Source organism: Rhinatrema bivittatum, chromosome 8 (genome assembly GCF_901001135.1).
Source record: "Rhinatrema bivittatum chromosome 8, aRhiBiv1.1, whole genome shotgun sequence".
NCBI classification, from domain to species: domain Eukaryota; kingdom Metazoa; phylum Chordata; class Amphibia; order Gymnophiona; family Rhinatrematidae; genus Rhinatrema; species Rhinatrema bivittatum.
This window is the reverse complement of record NC_042622.1, coordinates 156,915,928-156,942,007: the sequence shown is the minus strand read 5'-3', so window position 1 is coordinate 156,942,007 and position 26,080 is coordinate 156,915,928. Positions and strand designations below refer to the sequence as shown.

General features: G+C 44.7%; 1 protein-coding gene across 3 annotated transcripts in view; it reads right to left on the bottom strand.

Moving 5' to 3' along the window:
• Positions 1 to 10,973: 10,973 nt before the first annotated feature.
• Positions 10,974 to 26,080, bottom strand: part of LOC115096694 (discoidin domain-containing receptor 2-like) — a 262,959-nt gene continuing 247,852 nt past the window's right edge. For all 3 annotated transcript variants that reach the window (XM_029611691.1, XM_029611692.1, XM_029611693.1), the window contains exons 16-17: positions 24,091 to 24,240; positions 10,974 to 16,735 (exon numbers count right to left, since the gene is read on the bottom strand). In XM_029611691.1, the coding sequence (XP_029467551.1) occupies positions 16,595 to 16,735; positions 24,091 to 24,240 (291 nt within the window). In that variant the 3' untranslated portion in view covers positions 10,974 to 16,594. The remainder of the gene's footprint in view (positions 16,736 to 24,090; positions 24,241 to 26,080) is intronic.

The window sequence follows — 26,080 nt, the reverse complement described above, 5'->3', positions numbered from 1 at the left end:
GCAAGATCACAAAATGCAGTGCCTTGGCCTCAAAGGTCCTTTAGGATATGTTACTGTCGTGGACCCTTGGGCCGGTTGGGACAGAGGATGGTATGCTATGGAAGGCCACAGCAAGTGTCCCAGCTGGGAGGCGGCTCAGAAGAGACTCAGAGGAGGCTTCACCACTGGAAGTCCGAGGTCCCCCCCAGGAGGAGCCCGTAGGGACCCAGACCTCTTGGACTTAGGTGGAGTCCTATGCGACCAAGGACCCAGGTAATGGCTGAAGAGATGGACAATGACTGGACCCAGGTGGATGAAGAGACTTCACCCTCGGAAGCCCGCGGCTCCCCCGGGAGGAGCCCGTGAGAGCCCGAGCCGCTGGGACTTAGGAGAAACCTCTGGGCCAGTAAGTACTGGATACCTGAGATGAGGCAGAAGCCGAAGTCAAGTCCAGGAGTGAAGCCGGGTCAGGAGCCAGGGGTCCGAGATCCACACCAGAGTCAGAGACAAAGCAGGAGACGGAGTCAGGGATGGAGCCGGGTCAGAAGCTAGAAGGTCAGAAGACAATACCAAGCCAGGAACAGAAGCCGAAGACAAAGTCGTGGGATGGAGCCGGGTCAGAAGCCAGAAGTCGGATGTCGAAACCAAAACCAAGGGACGGAAGCAGGAGACAGGTCAGAAGCAAGCCGGGTCGAAGACAGAAGCAATCCAAGCGCAAACAGCAACTAGCAAGTCAGGAACACCTGAGGAACCTCAATGCAAGGCAAGGAAGAATCAAGAAGCAGGGTTTAAATAAGCCAGGGCGTCTGACGTCATCCAGGGGCAGTCCTGAGGTTTCCCGCGCTGGCCCCTTTAATTCTCCAGGCCCTGCGCGCGCGCGCCGAGGGGGCGGGGCCAGCCGCGGCAAAACGCCGGCATCTCCCTCGAGGAAGGAGAGCCGCGGCAGAGGCCCGAGCAGGCCTAATCGGATCCACGGCGGCTCGGGCCTCAAGGTAGGTGGGGGGCCTGGGGCCGCAACAGGATAGCCTTAATCTCTTATCCCAAGCACTTTCTAGAGCTGCCCCTCCTTCTGCAGGAATGGTGGTTTCTCCTGGAAACAGCGCATACCAAGGAAATCATCCTTGGAATTTGCAACTGAACCCTTGCCTTCGTATCCAAGGGGTACAAAGCCCACCAAGGCGTACTTACCATTAAGCTTACCTCCGGGGCATTCCATTCCATTCCTGGAAATGGATTCAGGAAGGGAAAGAAAGATGACACTTTGCATAAAGTGAACAATATGGGACCCTTCTTTTGCAGTCTTGTAGCGTCGCCCTCGTTCACACCGAACGGGGTCTGCTTCAACAGACCCGGCAACTCTAGCGATATAGATTCTGCTACTGTTTGGAATCCAGCGAGATTCCTCCCTCTATAAAGGGAAAATCCAAATCCCTGTCGGAGACATCTGATGCAGCATGCTCCCCATCGCCCTGAACATTATCAGAGAACAGCTTCCCTGTGGTGCTTACCTTCAGAGGCTGAAAAGGAGGACTTCGAGCACCCTTCAAGGCAGGTCACTGTGTTTCCTCTGTTGCAGAAAAGATTCTGCAGAGTCTGAAATACAGAAAACATCACCTAGGAAAAAAGGAGGATGGATCCATACTGGGGCCCAGGGGCCCATCCTGACACTCTCTGATCCTTCCCGCAGAGATGTCAATGCTTCGGTGTTTACTGAAGAGGATGTTGGGGAGGTACCCGTAATGGAGAAGGTTTTCATGGGTAATGATTCAGATGGACTGAATCAAATCACGGTGAACCTAGAAGATGTGCTAGGCCTGATTGACAAACTGAAGAGTAGTAAATCACCTGGACCGGATGGTATACACCCCAGAGTTCTGAAGGAACTAAAAAATGAAATTTCAGACCTATTAGTAAAAATTTGTAACTTATCATTAAAATCATCCATTGTACCTGAAGACTGGAGGATAGCAAATGTAACCCCAATATTTAAAAAGGGCTCCAGGGGTGATCTGGGAAACTACAGACCGGTTAGCCTGACTTCAGTGCCAGGAAAAATAGTGGAAAGTGTTCTAAACATCAAAATCACAGAACATATAGAAAGACATGCTTTAATGGAACAAAGTCAGCATGGCTTTACCCAGGGCAAGTCTTGCCTCACAAATCTGCTTCACTTTTTTGAAGGAGTTAATAAACATGTGGATAAAGGTGAACCGGTAGATATAGTATACTTGGATTTTCAGAAGGTGTTTGACAAAGTTCCTCATGAGAGGCTTCTAGGAAAAGTAAAAAGTCATGGGATAGGTGGCGATGTCCTTTCGTGGATTGCAAACTGGCTAAAAGACAGGAAACAGAGAGTAGGATTAAATGGGCAATTTTCTCAGTGGAAGGGAGTGGACAGTGGAGTGCCTCAGGGATCTGTATTGGGACCCTTACTGTTCAATATATTTATAAATGATCTGGAAAGAAATACGACGAGTGAGATAATCAAATTTGCAGATGACACAAAATTGTTCAGAGTAGTTAAATCACAAGCAGATTGTGATAAATTGCAGGAAGACCTTGTGAGACTGGAAAATTGGGCATCCAAATGGCAGATGAAATTTAATGTGGATAAGTGCAAGGTGATGCATATAGGGAAAAATAACCCATGCTATAATTACACGATGTTGGGTTCCATATTAGGTGCTACAACCCAAGAAAGAGATCTAGGTGTCATAGTGGATAACACATTGAAATCGTCGGTTCAGTGTGCTGCGGCAGTCAAAAAAGCAAACAGAATGTTGGGAATTATTAGAAAAGGAATGATGAATAAAACGGAAAATGTCATAATGCCTCTGTATCGCTCCATGGTGAGACCGCACCTTGAATACTGTGTACAATTCTGGTCTCCGCATCTCAAAAAAGATATAATTGCGATGGAGAAGGTACAGAGAAGGGCTACCAAAATGATAAGGGGAATGGAACAACTCCCCTATGAGGAAAGACTAAAGAGGTTAGGACTTTTCAGCTTGGAGAAGAGACGACTGAGGGGGGATATGATAGAGGTGTTTAAAATCATGAGAGGTCTAGAACGGGTAGATGTGAATCAGTTATTTACTCTTTCGGATAATAGAAAGACTAGGGGGCACTCCCTGAAGTTAGCATGGGGCACATTTAAAACTAATCGGAGAAAGTTATGTTTCACTCAACGCACAATTAAACTCTGGAATTTGTTGCCAGAGAATGTGGTTCGTGCAGTTAGTATAGCTGTGTTTAAAAAAGGATTGGATAAGTTCTTGGAGGAGAAGTCCATTACCTGCTATTAAGTTCACTTAGAGAATAGCCACTGCCATTAGCAATGGTTACATGGAATAGACTTAGTTTTTGGGTACTTGCCAGGTTCTTATGGCCTGGATTGGCCACTGTTGGAAACAGGATGCTGGGCTTGATGGACCCTTGGTCTGACCCAGTATGGCATTTTCTTATGTTCTTATGTTCATCAGGAACAAGGAGAAAGTGGACATAACCACTTTGTGGCCTTCTGCCACACTCCTCTCTGGAGCTAGTAGAGACAAGAGTGGAATGGCCCAAGCAATTGCCTGAGCATCCAAACAGTACTAACACAGGCATAAATAACTCCGTGACTGAAGTGCCATAGATGACAAGCCGCACCAATAGCAAGGCGGAGTCCCCTTTTTGTTCCCAGTAACTTAGCTTTCCTGCTTAGCGCCTAGGCGGCTTCCTGTGCACCCACCACCACTTCACGGGCATACACACACAATATATTTGTTTAAAAATAGGCCGAGGTTGTACATGCACAAGTACCTCTGCCCATAACCAGGCGCATAAACAAGGTTGCGGTTATTCGCACACAAGTACACCCACGAGTTGTGTGCCCAAACATACGCTGCACTAATGTGCACCCCCAGTATGCGTACATGGGCAATACATGCACAACATAGGCCATGGTCCTATGCACACACGTGTCCATGCCCACACACCACCGCACAGTGGGAAAGCACGCACACACCTGCGGGCAGCCAAAATTGTCTGCAACGGTTTACCATGGGGCTTATAGAGCCGAGCCTGAGAAGTGGGGCCCAGCCAAAAGATGCTCAACTCACCAAGCCCAAGCTGTCTCTGCTCTACACTAAGTCCCTGAGAAGTGAGAGGGTAAGGGGGTAAAAGATGCTGAGCAGTAAGTGTAGGGGGAGAAAACCCGGTAAGGACAAAAGAGAAGGGGACTAATATTCCTTATGCTATCATTTTCTTATTTTTTTTTTTGCTTTACCTGAAATCAGCTCTTCCTGGTTGAGAGCATAGACGGGTCACTGGCTATGGGGGTAGAGGGCACAAGCATTCACCGCTGAGCACTCCCTCGCTATCCCACTGCTTGTTTTTTTTATTATTAAATAGGGATGTGAATCGTTTTCCATATCGTCTTAACGATAGAAATCGTGTGGCAGGGCAAGAAAATCGTCTTAGGCACGATTTTTTAGTTAAAAAATCGTTAAAAATCGTTTTTTCCGATTAGTGCGCACTAACTCGAGTTAGTGCGCACTAACAGGAGTTAGTGCGCACTAACAGGAGTTAGTGCGCACTAACTGGGAGTTAGTGCGCACTAACTGAAAATGATACAATTTGACACTTTTCAGGTCAGTTAAGGTCAGTTTAGGAATGAATATGTATTCCTATTGGCTGCCCTCTTATTTATTCATGTTACCAAGTTTCCTACTGACAGTATATGGGGGATGGGAAATGGAAACAGTTGGTAGCTTGACAAAACAAGTAATGTGATCAGTCAATGTGACTAGAACTTGTGCCCTAACCCTGATACCAGGGGTATTGTGATCTTCCTGCACACAATGCCCTATCCCTATTAATACCAGGAGTGTTGTGATCTTCCTGCACACAGTGCCCTATCCCTAATACCAGGGGTGTTATGATCTTCCTGCACACAGTGCCCTATTCCTGATACTGGGGGTGTTGTGATCTTCCTGCACACAGTGCCCTATTCCTGATACCGGGGGTGTTGTGATCTTCTTGCACACATCCCGATATCAGGGATAGGGCACTGCATGCAGGAAGATCACAACACTCCTGGTATTAATAGGGATAGGGCACTGCATGCAGGAAGATCACAACACTCCTGGTATTAATAGGGATAGGGCACTGCATGCAGGAAGATCACAACACCCCTGGTATCAGGGATAGGGCACTGTGTGCAGGAAGATCACAATACCCCGGAGGAGTGAGGGTCAGGCAGCTCCCCCCTGTCTGTGAAGCCAGCCTCTCACTAGTAATGCAGGGAGGGAGCTGTCTCAGACTTCACCATCCTCCCCCCCCCCCCTTACCCACACACCATTCACTAGCTGGGACATGGGGGAAGTCAGGAGTGAGGGTCAGGCAGCTCCCCCCTGTCTGTGAAGCCAGCCTCTCACTAGTAATGCAGGGAGGGAGCTGTCTCAGACTTCACCATCCACCCCCCCCGCCCTCACCCACACACCATTCACTAGCTGGGACATGGGGGAAGTCAGGAGTGAGGGACAGGCAGCTCCCCCCTGTCTGTGAAGCCAGCCTCTCACTAGTAATGCAGGGAGGGAGCTGTCTCAGACTTCACCATCCTCCCCCCCCCCTCACCCACACACCATTCACTAGCTGGGACATGGGGGAAGTCAGGAGTGAGGGTCAGGCAGCTCCCCCCTGTCTGTGAAGCCAGCCTCTCACTAGTAATGCAGGGAGGGATCTGTCTCAGACTTCACCATCCTCCCCCCCCCCCCCTCACCCACACACCATTCACTAGCTGGGACATGGGGGGAAGTCAGGAGTGAGGGTCAGGCAGCTCCCCCCTGTCTGCGAAGCCAGCCTCTCACTAGTAATGCAGGGAGGGAGCTGTCTCAGACTCCACCATCCTCCCCCCCCCCCCTCACCCACACACCATTCACTAGCTGGGACATGGGGGAAGTCAGGAGTGAGGGTCAGGCAGCTCCCCCCTGTCTGTGAAGCCAGCCTCTCACTAGTAATGCAGGGAGGGAGCTGTCTCAGACTTCACCATCCACCCCACCCCCCCCTCACCCACACACCATTCACTAGCTGGGACATGGGGGAAGTCAGGAGTGAGGGACAGGCAGCTCCCCCCTGTCTGTGAAGCCAGCCTCTCACTAGTAATGCAGGGAGGGAGCTGTCTCAGACTTCACCATCCTCCCCCCCCCCTCACCCACACACCATTCACTAGCTGGGACATGGGGGAAGTCAGGAGTGAGGGTCAGGCAGCTCCCCCCTGTCTGTGAAGCCAGCCTCTCACTAGTAATGCAGGGAGGGAGCTGTCTCAGACTTCACCATCCTCCCCCCCCCCCCCTCACCCACACACCATTCACTAGCTGGGACATGGGGGAAGTCAGGAGTGAGGGTCAGGCAGCTCCCCCCTGTCTGCGAAGCCAGCCTCTCACTAGTAATGCAGGGAGGGAGCTGTCTCAGACTTCACCATCCTCCCCCCCCCCCTCACCCACACACCATTCACTAGCTGGGACATGGGGGAAGTCAGGAGTGAGGGTCAGGCAGCTCCCCCCTGTCTGTGAAGCCAGCCTCTCACTAGTAATGCAGGGAGGGAGCTGTCTCAGACTTCACCATCCTCCCCCCCCCCCTCACCCACACACCATTCACTAGCTGGGACATGGGGGAAGTCAGGAGTGAGGGTCAGGCAGCTCCCCCCTGTCTGTGAAGCCAGCCTCTCACTAGTAATGCAGGGAGGGAGCTGTCTCAGACTTCACCATCCTCCCCCCCCCCCCCTCACCCACACACCATTCACTAGCTGGGACATGGGGGAAGTCAGGAGTGAGGGTCAGGCAGCTCCCCCCTGTCTGTGAAGCCAGCCTCTCACTAGTAATGCAGGGAGGGAGCTGTCTCAGACTTCACCATCCTCCCCCCCCCCCCTCACCCACACACCATTCACTAGCTGGGACATGGGGGAAGTCAGGAGTGAGGGTCAGGCAGCTCCCCCCTGTCTGTGAAGCCAGCCTCTCACTAGTAATGCAGGGAGGGAGCTGTCTCAGACTTCACCATCCTCCCCCCCCCCCTCACCCACACACCATTCACTAGCTGGGACATGGGGGAAGTCAGGAGTGAGGGTCAGGCAGCTCCCCCCTGTCTGTGAAGCCAGCCTCTCACTAGTAATGCAGGGAGGGAGCTGTCTCAGACTTCACCATCCTCCCACCCCCCCCCCTCACCCACACACCATTCACTAGCTGGGACATGGGGGAAGTCAGGAGTGAGGGTCAGGCAGCTCCCCCCTGTCTGCGAAGCCAGCCTCTCACTAGTAATGCAGGGAGGGAGCTGTCTCAGACTTCACCATCCTCCCCCCCCCCCTCACCCACACACCATTCACTAGCTGGGACATGGGGGAAGTCAGGAGTGAGGGTCAGGCAGCTCCCCCCTGTCTGTGAAGCCAGCCTCTCACTAGTAATGCAGGGAGGGAGCTGTTTCAGACTTCACCATCCTCCCCCCCCCCCTCACCCACACACCATTCACTAGCTGGGACATGGGGGAAGTCAGGAGTGAGGGTCAGGCAGCTCCCCCCTGTCTGTGAAGCCAGCCTCTCACTAGTAATGCAGGGAGGGAGCTGTCTCAGACTGGTATCAGGGTTAGGGCACTGTGTGCAGGAAGATCACAACACTCCTGGTATTAATAGGGATAGGGCACTGTAAGAGATGACTGTAGTAGATTGAATAAAGATCTGATGTTTCTGCTCTCCTCACACCAAACAAAAACAACACACAAGCAGAGAAGCCCTTCTTACAAAGCTGAGCTAGTGAGTTAAGTAGGAGGAAAGTAAACATACTGGTGCCAGTGTGGCTACTTAAAAAATACACTTACCAACAATCAATTACATATATTTGAACTGTGTACAGTTCCAGCCAGGACCACCTTTCTAAAATGCACAGTGATTGGCAAATTCAACATGCACTAGCATTTCAGGTGCCTGCTAACAAAAATAATAAACAAACAAGTTCTAGTCACGTGAGTGCTGATCATTACATTACTTTTTTGTCAAGCTTCCAACTGTTTCCATTTCACATCCCCCCAACCATATTGGTAACATCAATAGATAAGAGCACAGCCAGCCAATAGGAATACATACATACATATTCATTCCTAAGTGACCTTTACTGACCTGGGAAGTGTGAACACTTTGTTTCATTTTCTGTTGGTGTTCGTTAGTTTCCAGTTCCATTTCCCATCCCCCCAACCATCACCTCAGTAGTAACCTTGGTAATATCAATAGATAAGAGGGCAGCCAGCCAATAGGAACACATATTCATTCCTAACTGACCTTCAGTGACCTGGAAAGTGTTTATTTGTATCATTTTCAGTTAGTGCGCACTAAATCGAGTTAGTGCGCACTAACGGGGAGTTAGTGCGCACTAACTCGAGTTAGTGCGCACTAACACGATTTAACGATTTTTAACGATAAATCGTTAGAATTTCTATTGTATCGTGTTCTATAACGATTTAAGACGATATAAACATTATCGGACGATAATTTTAATCGTTGAAAAACGATTCACATCCCTATTATTAAATCTACTTCTGATCAGGCTCACAGACTTAAAAACTCTCGACAGAGAGGGACTTGTCAAGTGTCATCTCAGGAGCACAAGTGGTGTGTAAAAATCTTCTTTCTTTTTTTATTTAATTTTTTTGTACTACAAGAAATCCCCCAAAGGGAGGTGCATTTCCACCATCTGCTGGAGATGGATAATACTGGTGGGCTGATGTTAAGGCAGGGCTATATGTCCGTGACATTAGTTTTTGCTCCGTTTCCATCTGCTGGTAGAGGTGCAAAACACACTTGTGTGGATTTGCCTGCCTGAGTGGAGAGGAAATTTGTATTGGGGATAGTTTCTGTTGCGACCGTCACTTCCCTGACGGCTTCACTCTGCCTACCTTTCCTTTTTTGTGGCTCCTCCTGCTCTTCACGGACGCCTGGCTGCTGCGGCATCCGCCTGCCGTCCTCTCTGGCGTTCCTGGACCGGCTTGGGTGCTGCCTCCCGCCATGTTCTACAGTTACCTTAGGGCACACGCGCTGCGCGGCTCTCATTCTTATTTCCTCATTGGAGCGTTCCTCAGGGGCGTCCCCCTGTGATGACGTCACGGTGCCCGGATATTTAAGCCTACAGTTTATTGCTAGCTGTTGAGTTAGCAAGGGGGATACTTACAGATGGGATTTGCTCTCTGTACCCAGCTACTCTGCCTTTCCAACTTCCATTGGACTTTTTCTGCTAATGGGGTACCCGCTCCTCGGGGGCCTCTTTTGCTTCTTTCAGGTCACTATCAGGTAACCGGTACTCGCTCCTCGAGGGTCCATGTTCCCTGACCTGCTGCCTGCATCTATCTCCTCTTCTACTTGGAAGAATTCGCTACAGACACCATCAGTGAGTACAACCATCATCCACTCCTCAGAGCTGTCTCCTTGGATCCAGGTACTCGCTCCTCGAGGGCCTGCCTCCATTCCAGCACCAGTGCCATCTCCTACGTGGAACCGCTGTGTGAGTACTTTGCCAACGAGTCTCTGCTCTCAGGGATCTGGTACTCGCTCCTTGAGGGCCAGCTCTCCCTATCTCGGGGCTTCTCCATATTTGGGACTCTGTGAATGTTCTATTGTGCTCACTTTCTCAGTTCTCTTCACTACAGCACTGCTACCGGAGGAACCGCTGTTCCAGCGCCCTGGGGAATACTAGCCCAGCAGGGCTACATCTTCTTCTCACTACCACCACCTCTGGTGGCTTCTCAAACTGTCTAAATAAAGAACTATCTGTGTTTGTGTGACCTGAGCTGAGCCTGACCTGTGGCCCCTCACGGGACTTCCCCTCGTGGGCATGGTCAGCTGCCACAGTGTCCAAGGGTCCACCCAAACCTCACTAATTATAACAGTTTCATAGCTTTCATATCTTTTACATTTTCTCTTTTGTAAATGCTTTTACAGCATTATCAGCATCAATGTAAATTTCCCTCCTGCTCACACACACTGCCCTACCACAGAATAGGATGCTCGGGTAACAGCTGTGAAAACAAAGCTCACACACAAACATATACATATTGCTTCTTTGCAGAACATGGGCAGCAGTAGTACAAGCTTCCCTCACACGCATACTTCCTCAACACAGAACATATACAGTATAGGCAGTAGTAGTGTGATGGCAGAGGATCCCAAGAATTGTGACCATTTTTTGTTCTTTTTTTTCCCCTTTTCACTTCTGTGTGGTCTATGCTGACCTCACCTCTTTCCAAACGGACTGCCTGGCTGGTACAGATGATCCATGCCAGTATGATAGCTAGAGGAGCACCTGTTCCAATGCCCACTCTCAGCACCACTGGCTGGCAGATAGGCTTGCCATCGTAGCAGCAGCTGACTGTTTTTATACGGATGTGGGCACCTGTTGATGGGAGAATTTGACTGAAACCAACAACTCACATCAAGTAGGCAAAACTGTTTTCAGATGGTAATGACTCACTAATGAACTGAGCCAAATTTTAATTGGTGATCTAGAAGTGAAAGAGTCTGTAACCTTAAATCAATTGCCCAAGCCATCCAGTCTCCTACCCCCTAAATTTTCCCACTATTTCAGTGAAAGAAAATGATGCAGAACTGGACGTAAACTAATAGATCTCTTGTGTGTCTAGTCCGCGCCCTCTGTTCCAGGTTTGTGCTTTGTGACATCAGCCCTTGTAAATGTATCATGAGAGTTTCAGGTTCTAGTTACCTAAGATGGCCATGCTCCTGTCTCCATTTAATTTCTGTTTAAACTTTGTCAAAATGGGCAATAGAAAATGATCAAAATACTTACATGATCTAAAACATAGGATAAGTATATTGGCTTCAGGTTTAGATACATTTCCTTTATTGACATCATTAAAAAGACTATATTTACTTAATCTTAAAGGTTTCTGATGTTACACCAGTGCTCGCATCTGGTTATGACACTGCAGTACAAGATCACCCCAACTTCACCAGACAATCACATTGCAGCTTTCACCCTTCAGGACCCTAAATTACAGAACTGGCACTTCTGATGTAATTAATCCCCTGTCTTGCTAAGGCAGGGGATTAATTACATCAGGGGATTAATCTCTCTCTAAGTGAGAGAGAAGACCTATAGTTCAGTGATAAAGCTACTGTCTCTTGAACAGATGTTGGTGGCTCTATATGTATAGTCGCTCTCAGTAACCCATATCCATAATCAAAGAATCCTGATTTTCTCAAGAATACCCTTTATTTAGAATTTAGACAAATCAATATCACTAACAGTAAGGATACAAATAAAAAACACCACAAAGAGCCTTATTATTCATTTTTCAATCTGTAAAACAAGAGGTTAATGTTAGAGCTAAACATAAGTTTGTTAATTTGCAATATATTACTGTACACATTTGAATTACACATCATCTAAAATACACTATGTACAAAACACTATCAACCTAAGGAAAGGACCACCCATCAGAAAGTGAAAAATTACAATGCCAGAAAATGACAGGGCATTTTCTGCAGTCATGTGCATCAACAACAGATACAGGATATTACAGCTGCAGGGGGATCCACAGATTAGAAATTCAAGTAAAAATCATTTGCCCTTTGCCTTTGAAGTAATTCCCTCACTCCCGAGATACAGGCAAATTCTGGCAGCAGTTTCTGAGCACATACAGATCTAGAGAAGACAGAGCAACATCTAACAGAATCAAAAGATGGGAAAAAAAGGCTTTCTAAATCTTATATACACTATTTTACAACATGCATCAAAATAAGTTTAGATAGGATCAGGAACATCAGTATCTGTAGATTTCTTTCTGTATCCATAAAGCCCCAGCATATTAATTTACTCAACAGGACAAAAATTACATTTTCCTAGTTTTCAGAGACATTTTATAAATATTTAGTTTACTTAAGATGACAAAAAGGGAACATAAGGCGAAGGTTATGTGACTGACTGGCAAAACATTCTGGATAAACATTCCTTATATTGCTAGAATTCTGGTCAACTATTATTAATCCAACCCGTAAAACCAAATTACAAGTTGCTTTGAAAATACATTGATTAGTTACAAAGATTACTGATAAGGTATATTAATCCACTAGGAGGCCAGTTGTGATAAGGACTCTTCCATGACCTGACCTCGAACCCTCCCTATTACATCCTACATTTAATTGGTAACACATCTGTCGTTTGGTTGTGCAAGTTCTCGATGGACCAGTAATTTGTGGTTTATTGAGAAATGGTAACTTGTGCCATAAAACATACATACTACAATCCCCACCGTTGAATGAACAGAAATTATATATTCCCAAAGATGATTTATCCAACATGTCACGCCCACTAATCAGTCATCAAAGCAACATTCTGACTCTGCTTTCCCCTCATGCCTATTTTGTTCTCACTGAAGGAACTGATATTGCCATTAATTATCATTAGAGCATCACACAGACACCACTCAGCATGTTCTTACAAAGGATACCAATTTTTACAACTGTGTGGGTAGGGCTAAAGTCTACATATAACTTGTACATGCAAACTTTAGCCTACATTTTCAAAGCAAACTTATACAGATACGTTTGCTTTGAAAATGCACAGATAATTGGACAAATACATGCATAGATTAACCCGCACATAGGTACACCTCATCTACAGGTGAATGTTGAAAGGAGTTACGCATGTAAATGTAACATACAATCATAGCAATTTTCAAAAGCCATTTACCTGGCATATATTGTAGCAATTTTCAAAAGCCCACTTACATGGGTAAAGTGCATTTACATGTATAAAACCCAGTTTTAAGCATGTAAATGCTTTTGAAAATCAGTCCCTTATTTTTTCAAATAAAAAAAATATGCATGTAAGTTCCAACTTTGCTCCCACATGTATCTTTTAGGTACATAGATCCCTGGTCTAGTTTCTAAAATCCATTTACATGCATAAAACCGGGTTTTATAAAGTATCATAAAGTGTCAACACCACATCCTATCAAACTTCAGTAACACGGAAGAAGCAGTGGTATAACCATCCAGGAGAGCAGAGTGGCAGAAGACTGAGGGCTGGATCCTTTCCACCATTCCTGAAGCAATAACACATAGATGGTAATTTTATAACAGCTTGTGCTGGGATAAAATCTGCATGTAGAAAGTACACTTAAGATTGAATATTCAAAGTGGATTTAAGCACACAAGTCTGCTTTGAAAATCATCAGGCACACATGGACCCCGGGTGGCATATGTGCACACATGTATATCTGCTTGGGAGCAGGCATAATTGTGAGCATGTAGGTTTACACTCACATACATTTGAAAATCAAAAGTATACATGTAAAATGTTTTCCCAATCCTGACTCCATCACCCGGAATGCCTCTTTCTAGTGTTGCATAAAAGTACACATAAAGTCATGCACACAATTTCACTTCCCCTCCCCCAACTGGGGCAATTTTCAAAAGCCTATTTATAATGCACAAATCCAGTTTTAAGCACTTAAAGCCTTTTGAAAATTCACCCCCATAAAGCAAAAGTTTGGAATCCATGTTCTCTGACAAGCACAAACAGATGATACTCTGCTGAGCATGGCTCCAGAGTGCTGACTACAGCAGCAGGTCATAAATGCAAAGCTGAAATAGATCAGGAGACATTAAAGGAAAGTTAAAAAAAAAAAAAAAAAAAGCCTTGGAATTCTGTTCTTTACAAACAGCTTTTTTTGTCCAGGACATAGCACAGATCTTCCCATCTGAAATGAATCCTGGGGAGGTAATTTTCAAAGGAGTTATGCACATAAATGTAAAATACTATCACAGGAATTTTCAAAAGCCCTTTTATGCGCTTATAAAGTGCACTTACACAGGTAAAATCTACTGACAATTCAATAGTACATATTGCAGCAATTCTCAAAAGCCCACTTACATGCATAAAGTGCAACGTGTACAACCCAGTTTTAAGTGTGTAAACCCTTTTGAAAATTACCCCCTTGGTGCTGGATGAAATGGACTTCCAATGCCATTCTGAAAGTTTATTTATACAGCAGACCCTCTTGATTACAATACGTAATCCTGAAAAGTAAATGCTAGCAAGCTAAATGGGTCTCGCAGCCTTTATAAACTGTCCAAACACCATGCTGGGGCACTGGATCAGTACCAGAGGGAAGACTGTTTTCTACCACATGTTGAGAAATTGGGTTACTACTGGTTCAAAGAGAAGCGTGCTCCTAACACCACGCTGGAACACTGGCTCAGTACTGACTCAGAAAGTTCCTCTGATATTGAGTCAGTACTGATCAGATCAAGCCCAATCCTGTTTAGCTTCTGGGATTTCACAGAATCTTGAATTTCAGGTGTTATGATTATAGACAGGTAAATATAATACACTGATAAATAACAGTTACAACAAATAAAAACAGAAAATCCTAGAGTTAATATCTTTTCATTGATAAATATGGAGGGCGATGGAGGGGAATGGGTTGAGTGATCGAGTAAAAGACAAGATAGAGGGGAGAGCTTCTATTGATTGAGTATGGGACTCTATATGCTCATCTACCCCCAAGCAGAAGAATCTCAACTGTGCAGATTGTAAGGGTCAATGTGGTCTTTTTCTGCTGCTGTTTACTATGAGATCTATATTTAATAGTTTCGCCCGGCTAAGTTCGGGACCTAGTCAAACAAACCTGGGGCTTAAATATCTCCCTACAGTACTACTTCCCAGATTTCGCAATGATGGTCAGAGGTACTTTGTGAAACACAGCGATATATCCAAGCATTACATGGTGAGACCTTTAATATGCAATCTCTCCTGCAATCTGATTGGCTGAGTGTCTTCTCTCTCAAATGCTCCTTGAGTCTTGCACCCAGCATGATCTCCTCCCTATTATTCTGCATTGACATTCAATGTTGGTTCTTGAGAATCCATCATGGAAGGATCAGTGCAGACTCGCATACTTCCAAGCAGAAGGCAAGAAACTTCCAACAGCAGGGACACCCCAGCTCTGCCTCCTCCCTTCCCCTGGTGTCTCTAATTTAATGGGCAATCAAAAAGAATTCATTGCATATCAGTCCATTCTGGCTACACATTATCCAGTTTACATTGTGACAGTAGTCCAGCATCAGTAATTCAATAAATGCCTCCCTTCTTCTCCTCTCATTTGTAGCCACAGAAGAGCAATTTTTATACAGTGACCTTTCTATGACCCTTGACATTCATGTTTTACAATTTAAAAAAAAAAAATCCAGTGTGGGAAAAATATGCAAGAACCCAAATCCCCAAAACAAACATAAAACCAAAAAATGTAAAATACAAAACAGTGCTCAATCTACCCACAGGAAACCAAAAGCCTCCGGCGTCTCTGGTGCGAGATAGCTAGAATAGCTGCAGACACACTTTATGTTATTAAGTAAAGGGAATTAGTAACGCCAACTACATCCAGCCATACAGCATCAGAGCCCTTGCACCTCTGTGTCTTACTCATTTGCATTACTTCCTCATATATCTAGATATAGATATATATACACACATAGTGATGAATTCTGTGCTATGTATATACAGTTTGTAGTCATGAAACCGAAACCTTGATTTTCTAAACCAGCCTTCTTACTGGCTAAATCAGCATCATATTACTTTATAACTATTACCCTCTAAGAGGGCAACTGTACCCACTTTTGGTCTATAGTAAATGTAATGATGTTCTGTTTTCATGTCTAAGGATATTTTCAAAAGGCAAATGCGGATTAACACCTTTACCCTGCAGTATATTGGTCCCATTGGAGAAACTAGTGACCTCCATCAGTTACTATTGCTCCCTACAGAGACAATGGCGTTCTGCTACAAGACATTATACATACATTTTATATAGGTATGCTGTCCATATAAATACATCATATATTCACACTGTGTATGTATAATTTGCATGTGTGTGGCTATATATCAATATATATTTGATAGCTACACACAGATGCAAACTATACTATATATGTTGCAAATGAGTGTAGTGGTGTAGCCTACCTAGCTATTTCTCCAGAATGCTGCTGATGCATTGCAAAAGAATCAGCAAATGTATCTAGCTGGCTCCAGAAATGGAAAGCCATCATCTGCTTGCAGTGTAGCGCAGCTTTAATTCATTCCCAGCACCATTTCCCACCCCAGAAAACCTGTTGGGTTTAAGCCGGCGATCCCAGTGCGTTCTAAGGAAGCTTTGATGAGACTGCACTGGGCATCTTGTCCCTCTTCTCATGACAGCCATTCTTCTGGGTCCATGTGACCCTGGAAGATTGTGCTGCTGTCTCTTCTCCCCTGGGCTTTTCTCCTGAACCAAGTCCTATACCTATAGATTCCTTGAATACAGAGAGGGCCGTAGGTGAAGATAGTGCTTCTTTCTGTTCTCCCAGGAAGTCTATCGGGTAGCGGGAGCTGACTTGCGCCAACAGCGTGAAACAAAAGGTCCATGGAGAAAGTTAAGGCACTGATCAATCCATGGAGCAGCTGTCAAGAAAAACTCCAGTAAAAGAGATTACAGCATAACAGGAAGATTAGTAAGGATAGTGTCTTCCAGCAGGGAAATGGCAGATCTGGTCCCTGCATGCACATCTGCTCCTTAAATTCCATGGAATAGTAAAGCGTCAGACAGTAGAGTTCAGCTGCTCTACCAGAAAATAGTGGATGCCCTCAAAGATAGGCCGGTCCTTTATATCCCGGCTCCAGCACTTCAGCATCAGGTGGAAGACTGGATTTGGACACAGAGGGGGCTGCGAGAGATAAATCTGCAAGGGAACAGAAGAGGTAGGAGACATTCAGTGAACTTGCCAATAGACATACAACAAGATTATCCCCTTTCAAGAAAAGACACTTCAAAATTAGATTGCAAATACCACAGAAAAAGACTATGTTTATTATTTATTTTTTGGCAGACTGAATGCATCAGTGATGGAAAAATCTACTTTCACTCTCTAGTCTGGAAAATGTTTAAACTAACTGTCAATTTACAACAGGAAAAGAGAAAGCTGCTATATTTTCAGGAGATTCACAGTACCAGGAAAGATGAGTTTCTTCATGGATCCATGTCAGATATATGGGGAAATGGCAGCAGGTTAATGCTGCATGGACCAAAGATAAACATAGGGCCAATTCACTCCGACATTATAGGCAGTCTCTACTGTTCCTTTGACAAAACTTGCATAAAATGATGTATCTATTAAAAAAAAAGCTGTGAAGAATGAGCCTAGTGAGCTCAGAGTCAAAGCTCCCAGGCGGTAATTGTTTTGTTTTGTACCCTGTTAAAGCTGTCAATAAACAGATTAAACATAAAATAAACTGTGAAATTAAACAGTAAATTAACTGTCATTTCAGCAGAGAAAGGCAGACAGTGCCAGCCTGGGTGGAGACCAGAGACCAGCATCTGCTTCTGCCAACAGGAGAAGCTACTCTTTACCTGTGGAGGGGTGCCTAGCAGACGTCAGGAGACCCAATGACCATCTCCAGCCCTTCACACACTGTCAGTACATGCAAGTGCTATGAAGAGCTGAAAGCCCTACTACTAAAAAATATTTTATAATTCAAATAGAAGATAAAAGAACCTAAATAAAGCAGGGTTGCTTACCTGCAATAGGTGATCTCTGAGAACAGCAGGATGTCAGTCCTCACAAGTGGATGACATCATCCGATGGAGTCAGACCTGGGACTTTTATGTCAAAGTTTCTAGAACTCTGACTGAGGCTCACAGGGCATGCCCAGTAGGTCATTATACCCCATGCTCACATGGGGGCCCTTTCAGTGTTATTCCTTAGCTTAAATAAGGTAAACAACTCTGCTTTCTCAGAGGACAAGCAGGATGGCAGCCTCAGAAGTGGGGAATCTCTAGCTACACACTTCCCCAAACGAAAAAAAAAAAAAGGGGAAACAAAATAGTGCCAATGGGCACAACAAAATTGTTTTTGTTGGCAACAGGCTTTTCTTCTTCTATATTTTTCCTATGAGAGGCAGCCTGGAACAAAAGCAATGGGAGGAATGGAGGTGTACCTCAATGAGATTCTGCGGGATAGACTGGGCAAACCTACTGCTGCATCAAGAATTCTTGTCCAAACAGCAGTGAATGTGAATGTGAGAACAGAAAATCGCAGCTTTGCAGATCTCATCCATGGATACCAATCTTAGGCCTGGATTCATCATTCTTCGCAGAATGATGAATCCTGCAAAAACAGGGGGGGGGGGGCGGGCCTGCAAAAGCCTGCAGCCTTCGCACCACGGCGGTGCGATTTCGGCTGCTGTGGTGCGCCCCTCCCCTCCCCCTAATTTGCATTATATTGCATGTAAAAAGGCCCTTTCCACATGCGATATGGCCTTATCCCGTACGTTAGGGCCCTAACACACGCGATAAAGCTTTAGAAAATAACCCCCTTAGGCAGGCTACAGACACTGTGAAGTTTGACATGACCCACAAGATTCAGGCCCATCTGGGCATAACAGAAGGAGATGCAATCCCAAGTTTGCTGGTATCAAAAAGATGGGTGGACTTTCTCTGGGCTTCGGTCTACTACAGGTAAGAGGCCAAGGCTTTTCTGCAGTCCAAACTATGTAGTGCTTGTTGACTTTGGTGGACATGAGATAAAATGTTGGAAGAATGACTGACTGGTTAAGTTGGAATCCTGTAAACAATGTGGGTGAAATTGTCCACACTCTCAAAGATACTTACTATACATCATATGTATGAATGTTATATGTATGTTATATACTGCCACCATAATTGTTTGTTATCTATATACTGAAGATTCAATAATCACTGAGAGAGGTTTTTTCTCCATCAAAGGCTAGTGACAATAGTAGAGTTAACAAGGTGTATAATATAATCATCAATATGGCAGCGATTAAATGTCTGTATAATCATTCTTTGCATTAAGAGTTGTAAATGGCACAAAAGCGATAAGGGTTTATAAGACTGTTATTGATGAAAATATATTTGAATAAGCTTGCATAACAGGGCATATTATGACTGAATATTGTAACATTGTTTTAATATGGAAGAATGAATGTGTATAAGTGTATATGTGCATAAGGGTGAGTGTTAGTGATGTTAATTGGACATATTTTTATAGTAAAAGTTATGTAAATTGTGATAATAAAGTTTGTATGCTCTCATTCATACATATGCTTTATAGTAAGTTGGAATCCTGACACAATCTTAGGCAGGAATTTAGAATAGGTGAACAGAACCACCCACCCTATCATGATGAAACCAAGTACAAGATGGATAAATTACTAGAGTTTGAAGCTCACTGGAGCTCCTCCACGACATTCTCCTCACCTGCCAGATAAGCAGATCTGAGGACCATCCCCTAAGAGATGGCCCAGTCCCACATTTGGACATCCTCCTAGACACAAGGGACTAATTCCAGTAGGACCTGTAAAAAACTTTGGGTTTACATTTTGTGCCGTCATGTTGCTTTTAGGTCGAATGGGTAACATTCCCCTGATGAAGCCTGGTGACAGGTATAACTTAGGCCTTTGTTGGGTAAAAAAGGGTAAAAGAAGGAAATAATAATAATATTGAGGGGTTTGCTTCAATTTTAGGGCCTCATTTATTAAGCATTTTTCCCATAGACACAGAATGAAAGAAAAGCCTTAGTAAATCAGGCCCTTAGTGTGGTATTCTGAGTGTGAGTTTTTATTTATAGTGTGTATGGTATGTATGGAGTATGAGTTGAATAGTATGGATATTAACATGGGGGGGATGAGCGCCAATGAGAAAGTGTTTTAAAATGTATATGTGAGTACAAAATGAATAAAGATTTTGCATTAAGATATTGTTTAATATGTAAAATGTTAGGTGTGTGTAATTTAGCTTTTTAACTGGTTAAATAGCTTACTTGCCCAATCTAATGCTGTCAGAGTGTAATTTGATTTAGAATGGACCAAGTATACTTGTGAGTTTTACTATCAATAAATTAAATAGAAATAAACAGGCAACTGCCTTCACTAGTGAAACTGTGCTAATTTTTAAAATTAGTTTAGACTGTAAGGTTATTTTAGTTATTTAAAAAGTAGTTTTCTTTCCATGTGGAATGTATGTCATATCCATTGATTTCCATTTTGAGATTTGTGGTTTTGTTTAAATAAATTAGTTTGAAATTTACTTGTATAAATGCATTAGACTGATTAATTATATTAGCTGTTAGAAATCCCCTCCTGTCCCTTATTTTCGAAGAGAGACATCAGATCACCACTAGGTCCCAATCTCAAGGAAACCCTCCCTCTCCAACTATCAAACAATTTAAGAAAAACAGCTATGTCAAGACCTAAACAATAATTATCTACCATCTTCAAACCTTATATAGTATAAAAAAAGGCACTGCCATAGAAAGTACAATCATCACAAAGAGAAACAAAAAAGAACACATCCCGCAAAACAAAAAGATACAGATAAAGTCAAGTATCTCCCAAGGATTGCAGAAAAGAGAGTGCATCTTCCATTTTGTCATAAATGAGGTATATCCAAGCAGGAAAAAGGAAAGTCGCTCATATCTTTGGTTTGGACAGTTGAACACAAACTGGAACAAAAGCCTTACTTGTACAGCTACTGATGCAGAATAATCATGTATCTGACGAAGTGGATTCTGTCTTCAAAAGCTCATGCCTCAATAAATTGGTTAGTCTATGAGGTGACATCCACCTCTTCTCATTTTTGCTACACCATAAGAACATGGCTATCCCTCTGAATATCAATCTTGAAATATTAAGATTTTTTTCCCTTCGCATAACAGTTCTCCCTTTTTCCTAAAGCTCGGAGCAATTTAATATTGTAGACAAAATTTAGTATTTCAAAATTACCACTCTAGGCACTGAATTGTTTTGTCTCATTTGCCCCAGACAATGTGCTCGTTCCACTCTTAGCAGCCCATGTGTGCCATGACTCTAAAAATGGCATCAATTTTCTGCCTAAAATTGACTCTGGCACACCCACCAGCCAAATATTGTTTCTTCTGGAATGATTTTTCAAAATCATCGACTTTATCCAGTATGCTTTTATTGGAAGCTTGGTAGTCAGTGAGAGCTGTTTCCAAGGTTTGCACTCTGTCCTTCAATTCAGAAATATGAGATTGTTCTTCCCCAAATTGTTGTTGGAGGGTGGTAAACTTAGTTTTGATATCTTCCATTTCAGAGATGTAAAGCCTATCGGAAATGTGGACCCTTGGCACTGAGAAGTGATTGGCACACCTACCCCGTCAGTTGGCAGAGAGGCCCTGTGGCAGGATGGACTGGAACTTTGCCTATACTAGCCCCATTCCCCACAGGTTGAGCCCTTGTGTTCCATGGTCTGGCAGAACTTAGGGGGGTCCCTAGGGCAATCCAAAGACATAGTCCAGGCAGACAAATGTCGAGGCAGGCAGTGATCAGCAAGGACGGAAGACGAGCCAGAGTTTGGGCAGGCAGCAGACAGCACAATAAGGAACAGGCTGAGGCCGGGAGAGCAGAGATATGAGGTCAGATCCGAAGCAGGAGTCATATCCAGACAACAGTCAAGGAAGGTCCAAAATACAAGCCAAGGTCAAACCGGAGAAACAAGCCAAGGGAAACAGACAAGGGACACACAGACAACAGACAAACAGAGAACAGAAAAGTAGGAAATGAAGGCAAGGAGAACAAGGACAATGGCAAGGACACATGAGTAGCAACACACACTGGGAGAACAAGGACGCTAGGAGACCTATGGCTGAGGCAAGGTGCAGTGATCTGAAGAGCCCTTATATACGGCTGTTGCCAGTGTTGTCATTCTTGAGCACCGCTGTATTTCCTACCATGGGCCTTTTAAGGATGTGGTTGTTGGCGCACACACACCTAGGAGGGTCAGCTGGGCATGGCGGGAATGGTGGCATCCTACTGCTGAAGAAGAGCGGTTGCAGGTGGCGTCTACTGCAGAATGAAGCCAGCTGATGGCGGCATAGGAGTGAGGATGACTGCTTGCAAGACCATCCCGTGAGCTGCCAATCACAACAGGTAAAGAGCTTATTAAACTTATCTTCAGTGCTTGAGTCACTGCAAGGGCCACATCAGATGTCGGCTGGGGGCTGCAATGCTGTTGCTGCTGTCACAGCTTCCATCATTTTGAGGTCTGTTCCCTTTTGCTCATCTCTTTCCTTGCTTGGAAATTTTGAGGTCATAGCCATGGAGAAACTTTGACTGACTCCATGCGATTGATCAGCAAGTAGGAATAAGGTAAGCTTGAAAATCAGCTTTCAAAGAGCTAAAGATTGTGAAGCGAGAGGGTCCGCGGAGAAGAACAGGAATATGTCCTCTCAAACTTAGTGCACCACGTGACCCCTCTTTTTTAAATTTTATCTGTCACATCTGTGCATGCTCATTGAAGTTACTGTTTCTCAATGCGAGCATACAGAATCATATGATATGTGGATGCTCTGATTATTGCTGATTGTAGCCCGTTTGATCTGGTTTTAAGTATTTCTACGTTTCCTTTTCAGTGTGTATAAAGTTACCTTCTTCTGTTTGCTCTGTCCCTTCCAATGCAACTCCATGCAAACACAGTCTATATTGGGGAACTGATATATAATTAATTTGACTGTATATTGTATAACTTCTAACCTATCTATTAAATACCCTTTCAAGACAAATAATTCTCTTTGAATTTCCAAAACAAAATGCACACAGATCACTTGCTATTACATATCTGTTTTTGGTGTACTTGTGCTTTTCTCCACCACTTTGGTGGTAAATTACCTGCATCGATGTCATGCCTGCTTAGAGTTATGAATTCAGGTTTTTCTCCAAGGGCAAACAGGATGGCAGTCCTCACACGTGGGTGACATCATCAGATAAAACCTGGCATGGGAATTTTTCTTCAAAGCTTCTAGAAGCTTTGGACATGCCCCACAAGGTATGTGCAACCCAATCTATATCACTGTGTCCTATGAGGGACCCCTCAGTCTCATCTTTTCTATGGAGCCTGCAGGTTCAATTTGTTTCTCTTTGTCTCAGTTGCTGCAGCGTGAGTCTCAATTTCAGAGGAGTTGCTTCTCGCAGGACCCCACAGTTGTATTTCTTCCTCCTAGTTTCCTTAATTAGGTTTTTTTTTAAATCCGTTTTTGTAAGTTTTCTGGGGGGTTTTTTTTATGTCAGTCTGGTATCTGTGTATCAAGGCGGCATTGGTAGGGGTTTTTGCTCAGTATCAAGTGTTTTGACTTTGCCTCATTAAGTATTCTCCAGATGTCCCAGAAAGAGAAAAACAGAGGTTTCAATTTATTGATAAAAATTTTATATTCCACATCTTCCATATACAGTGTGGAGTAAAAAACAACATACATAATAACCCAAATAATCAATACTAAAACATAAAATCATAAAAAGAGACATTTAAATCACAACCTCATATACCTCTGTATATGTGCCTCCTGTTCAAATGCATCAGATCTATCATGGATCCCCATGATAGATGTATGCTTTGCCTGGGAGACAACTATGATGTTCCTGTTCCTTATCTGGAAGGCCGTGCCTGCTAGCTAGGTAAGATGTACAATTAGTATTCCTAGAATGTGAAAATTCAGTTAAAATTCATCAGGACACAAATAACAAAGAAGGTATTGGTTTCAGACAAGGAGGAAACAGTTCAGCAAGAAATTAGTCAATTGAGCTTAAGAACATAAGAAATTGCCATACTGGGTCAGACAAGGGTCCATCAAGCCTAGCATCCTGTCTCCAACAGTGGCCAATCCAGGCTACAAGTACTTGCTTAAGAGACTGCCACTGCTGGACAGCAGCAATGCCCAGAGTCAGAGTCTGGAGAGCACCATTACTAGGCAGCAAGTGGAGTCCTAGAACAGCCATTCATTTCCAGGCCTCGAAAGCTGCAAACTGTTTTATTTATTTATTTATTTATTTCTTTTGTATACCGACATTCGATCGAGATATCACATCGGTTTCCAGATAACAGGTTGAATAGGGCGAGAACTGCCCTATTTTTACATTATAACAAGATAACAGTTAAATTAATTTAAGTACTAAAAGCAGCCCTTGGGTTGTTCCACATCTGTCCTGGCACTGGAAGCCATCATGGAGCTCTCCTTTCCCTGCCTCCCCTGGCACTGAAAATAGCAATCAGGAGACCCATTACCTGCCGCCCCTGGTTCCGGAAGAATTCCCCTGTATTCTCAATGACCTGCTCATCAGACAATAGGCTGTATGGCTGCTCCTTGCACAGGGTGAACATCTCCCACAGTGTGACCCCAAATGCCCAGACATCACTGGCGGTGGTGAATTTGCCCTGTGAAAAGAAACAAACCATGAGCCAGTGGAACTTTCAGGTGACAATGCACAAAAAGCATTAAAAACTTCATCCCAAGTAGTTATTTCTTTGCAAAAAGGCACAAAAGAGGCTTCAGGAATCGTAGATTCATTCCCATAACCTGGGAACTCTCTGGATTTTGCCCAGAGACTCTGGAATCCTGGACGAATTGCTGGGTATCTGGGATAACCCTTGAAAACTCCGGGTGTCCTGCTGCAGAAAGTCAGAAGAAAAAAGCCCAGAAGAAAAAGCAGCTGGAGCAGCGCAGGCCCGAAGGAAGAGGTGCGTCAGCATCCATGCTGCAGGAGGGCCGTGCAGCAGGAGCATAGGTTCCCCCTTCCCCCCACCATGGTGAACAAGAAACTGCAGATGAGGAAGAGCAGCAGCATTGGGCCACGAACGGAAAATGAAACAAGGACAGCGCATGTCCAACGCTGCAGAAGGAGGAGCACGTGGTGCATTTGTCACATGGACCTGAGAAAAGAGGAAGCTCCTGTGGCTAAATGGGGATCGAAGTGAGAAGAGAGAATGAGTGTGCATGTGTGCATGTGTAAGAGGGAGAGAAGTGAATGAGTGTGCATGTGTGTGTGTGGATGAATGTGCATGTGTGAGTGAGTGCACGTATGTCTGTGGAAGAGGAAGAGGAGTGAATGTATGAGAACGAGCATGTATGTGTATGTGAGTGAACAATGAGCGTGCTAATGTGTGAGACAGAAAATGTGTGTTCATGCTGCTACTGTCCCCTCTTCTCCGCTACCCTGTGACAATCTCAGAGTGACAGGAAATCAAAAGTTCCCAGGTATGTTAATTTCCCTACAAATAAAACAAACATTGCTGCCCCTGTCTTGTGGTGGGGTGGTATGTGAGAGACACACACTGATGCCCATGCTGTGTGAAAGCTTGTGCTACTGCTGCCCTTGTTGCACCGCGTGTGTGAAAGAGATATAGTGTTCCCCTTGCTGTCCTGTGGGTGTGGATGTGTAGCTTGCACTGCTGCTGCCCATGCTGTATCTATTCTCTGGTGCAGCAGTGAGTGTGTTTATGTGTGTGGGACACTTATGGTCAGGACCTTCAGTCTCCTGCAATTAGGTGCAAAATTTGGCCCTTCCTGTGGAATTGGCCAAACCTGGCCAAATTGCCACAGGAGAACAGGAAATTTCTAAAAACAAAAGCATTGGTGAAGGCATACGGCATATTTCTCCTCTTTCCCCATTACGCCTGCCCACCCTGCTGGAGAAACACTGTTGGCAGTGGAAAGATACAATCTACCCGTCCCCCAGATTCTGCCAAAAAACAGGACGACGACGACGGCAGCCTTGAAGCATCCAGACGTGTCCTCCTCCTCCTTTGCTTGGCCCAAGCATCATGCTTTGAACCTGTTTAACTGCAGGAGCAGGTGAGTGAAGGGATTGTGGAGGAGGTAGTGAACTGACCGGGGATCGCAGTGGGTGGTGGGGAAGGGAAGAGGATGGAGTGAACCGGTTAGGTAAGAGAATGAATGGGAATCAGGAGAGAAAAGCATGGCAAGAGGTTTCAGTGTGTGTGTCTGTTGGGAGGGGGGAGGGAAACTAGAGTGAATAAAGGGAAGGTAGGGGGGAGTGAAGCAGTGTGAGTGAGGGGTTTGTGAGATGGAAAGGAACTATGGTGAATAAGGGGATCAGGTGGAGAGGAGGAGGTGAAAAAGGGAAGGGATCAAAGGGACTTTGGAAAGGGGATAAGGGAAAGAGGGGATTGGGTTGTGATGGGGCGGGGGAATATGGCTTCCTTCTCACTCCACTCCATCCCAATCTTTCCTCTTTCTCCTTCACCCTCAGCCCCA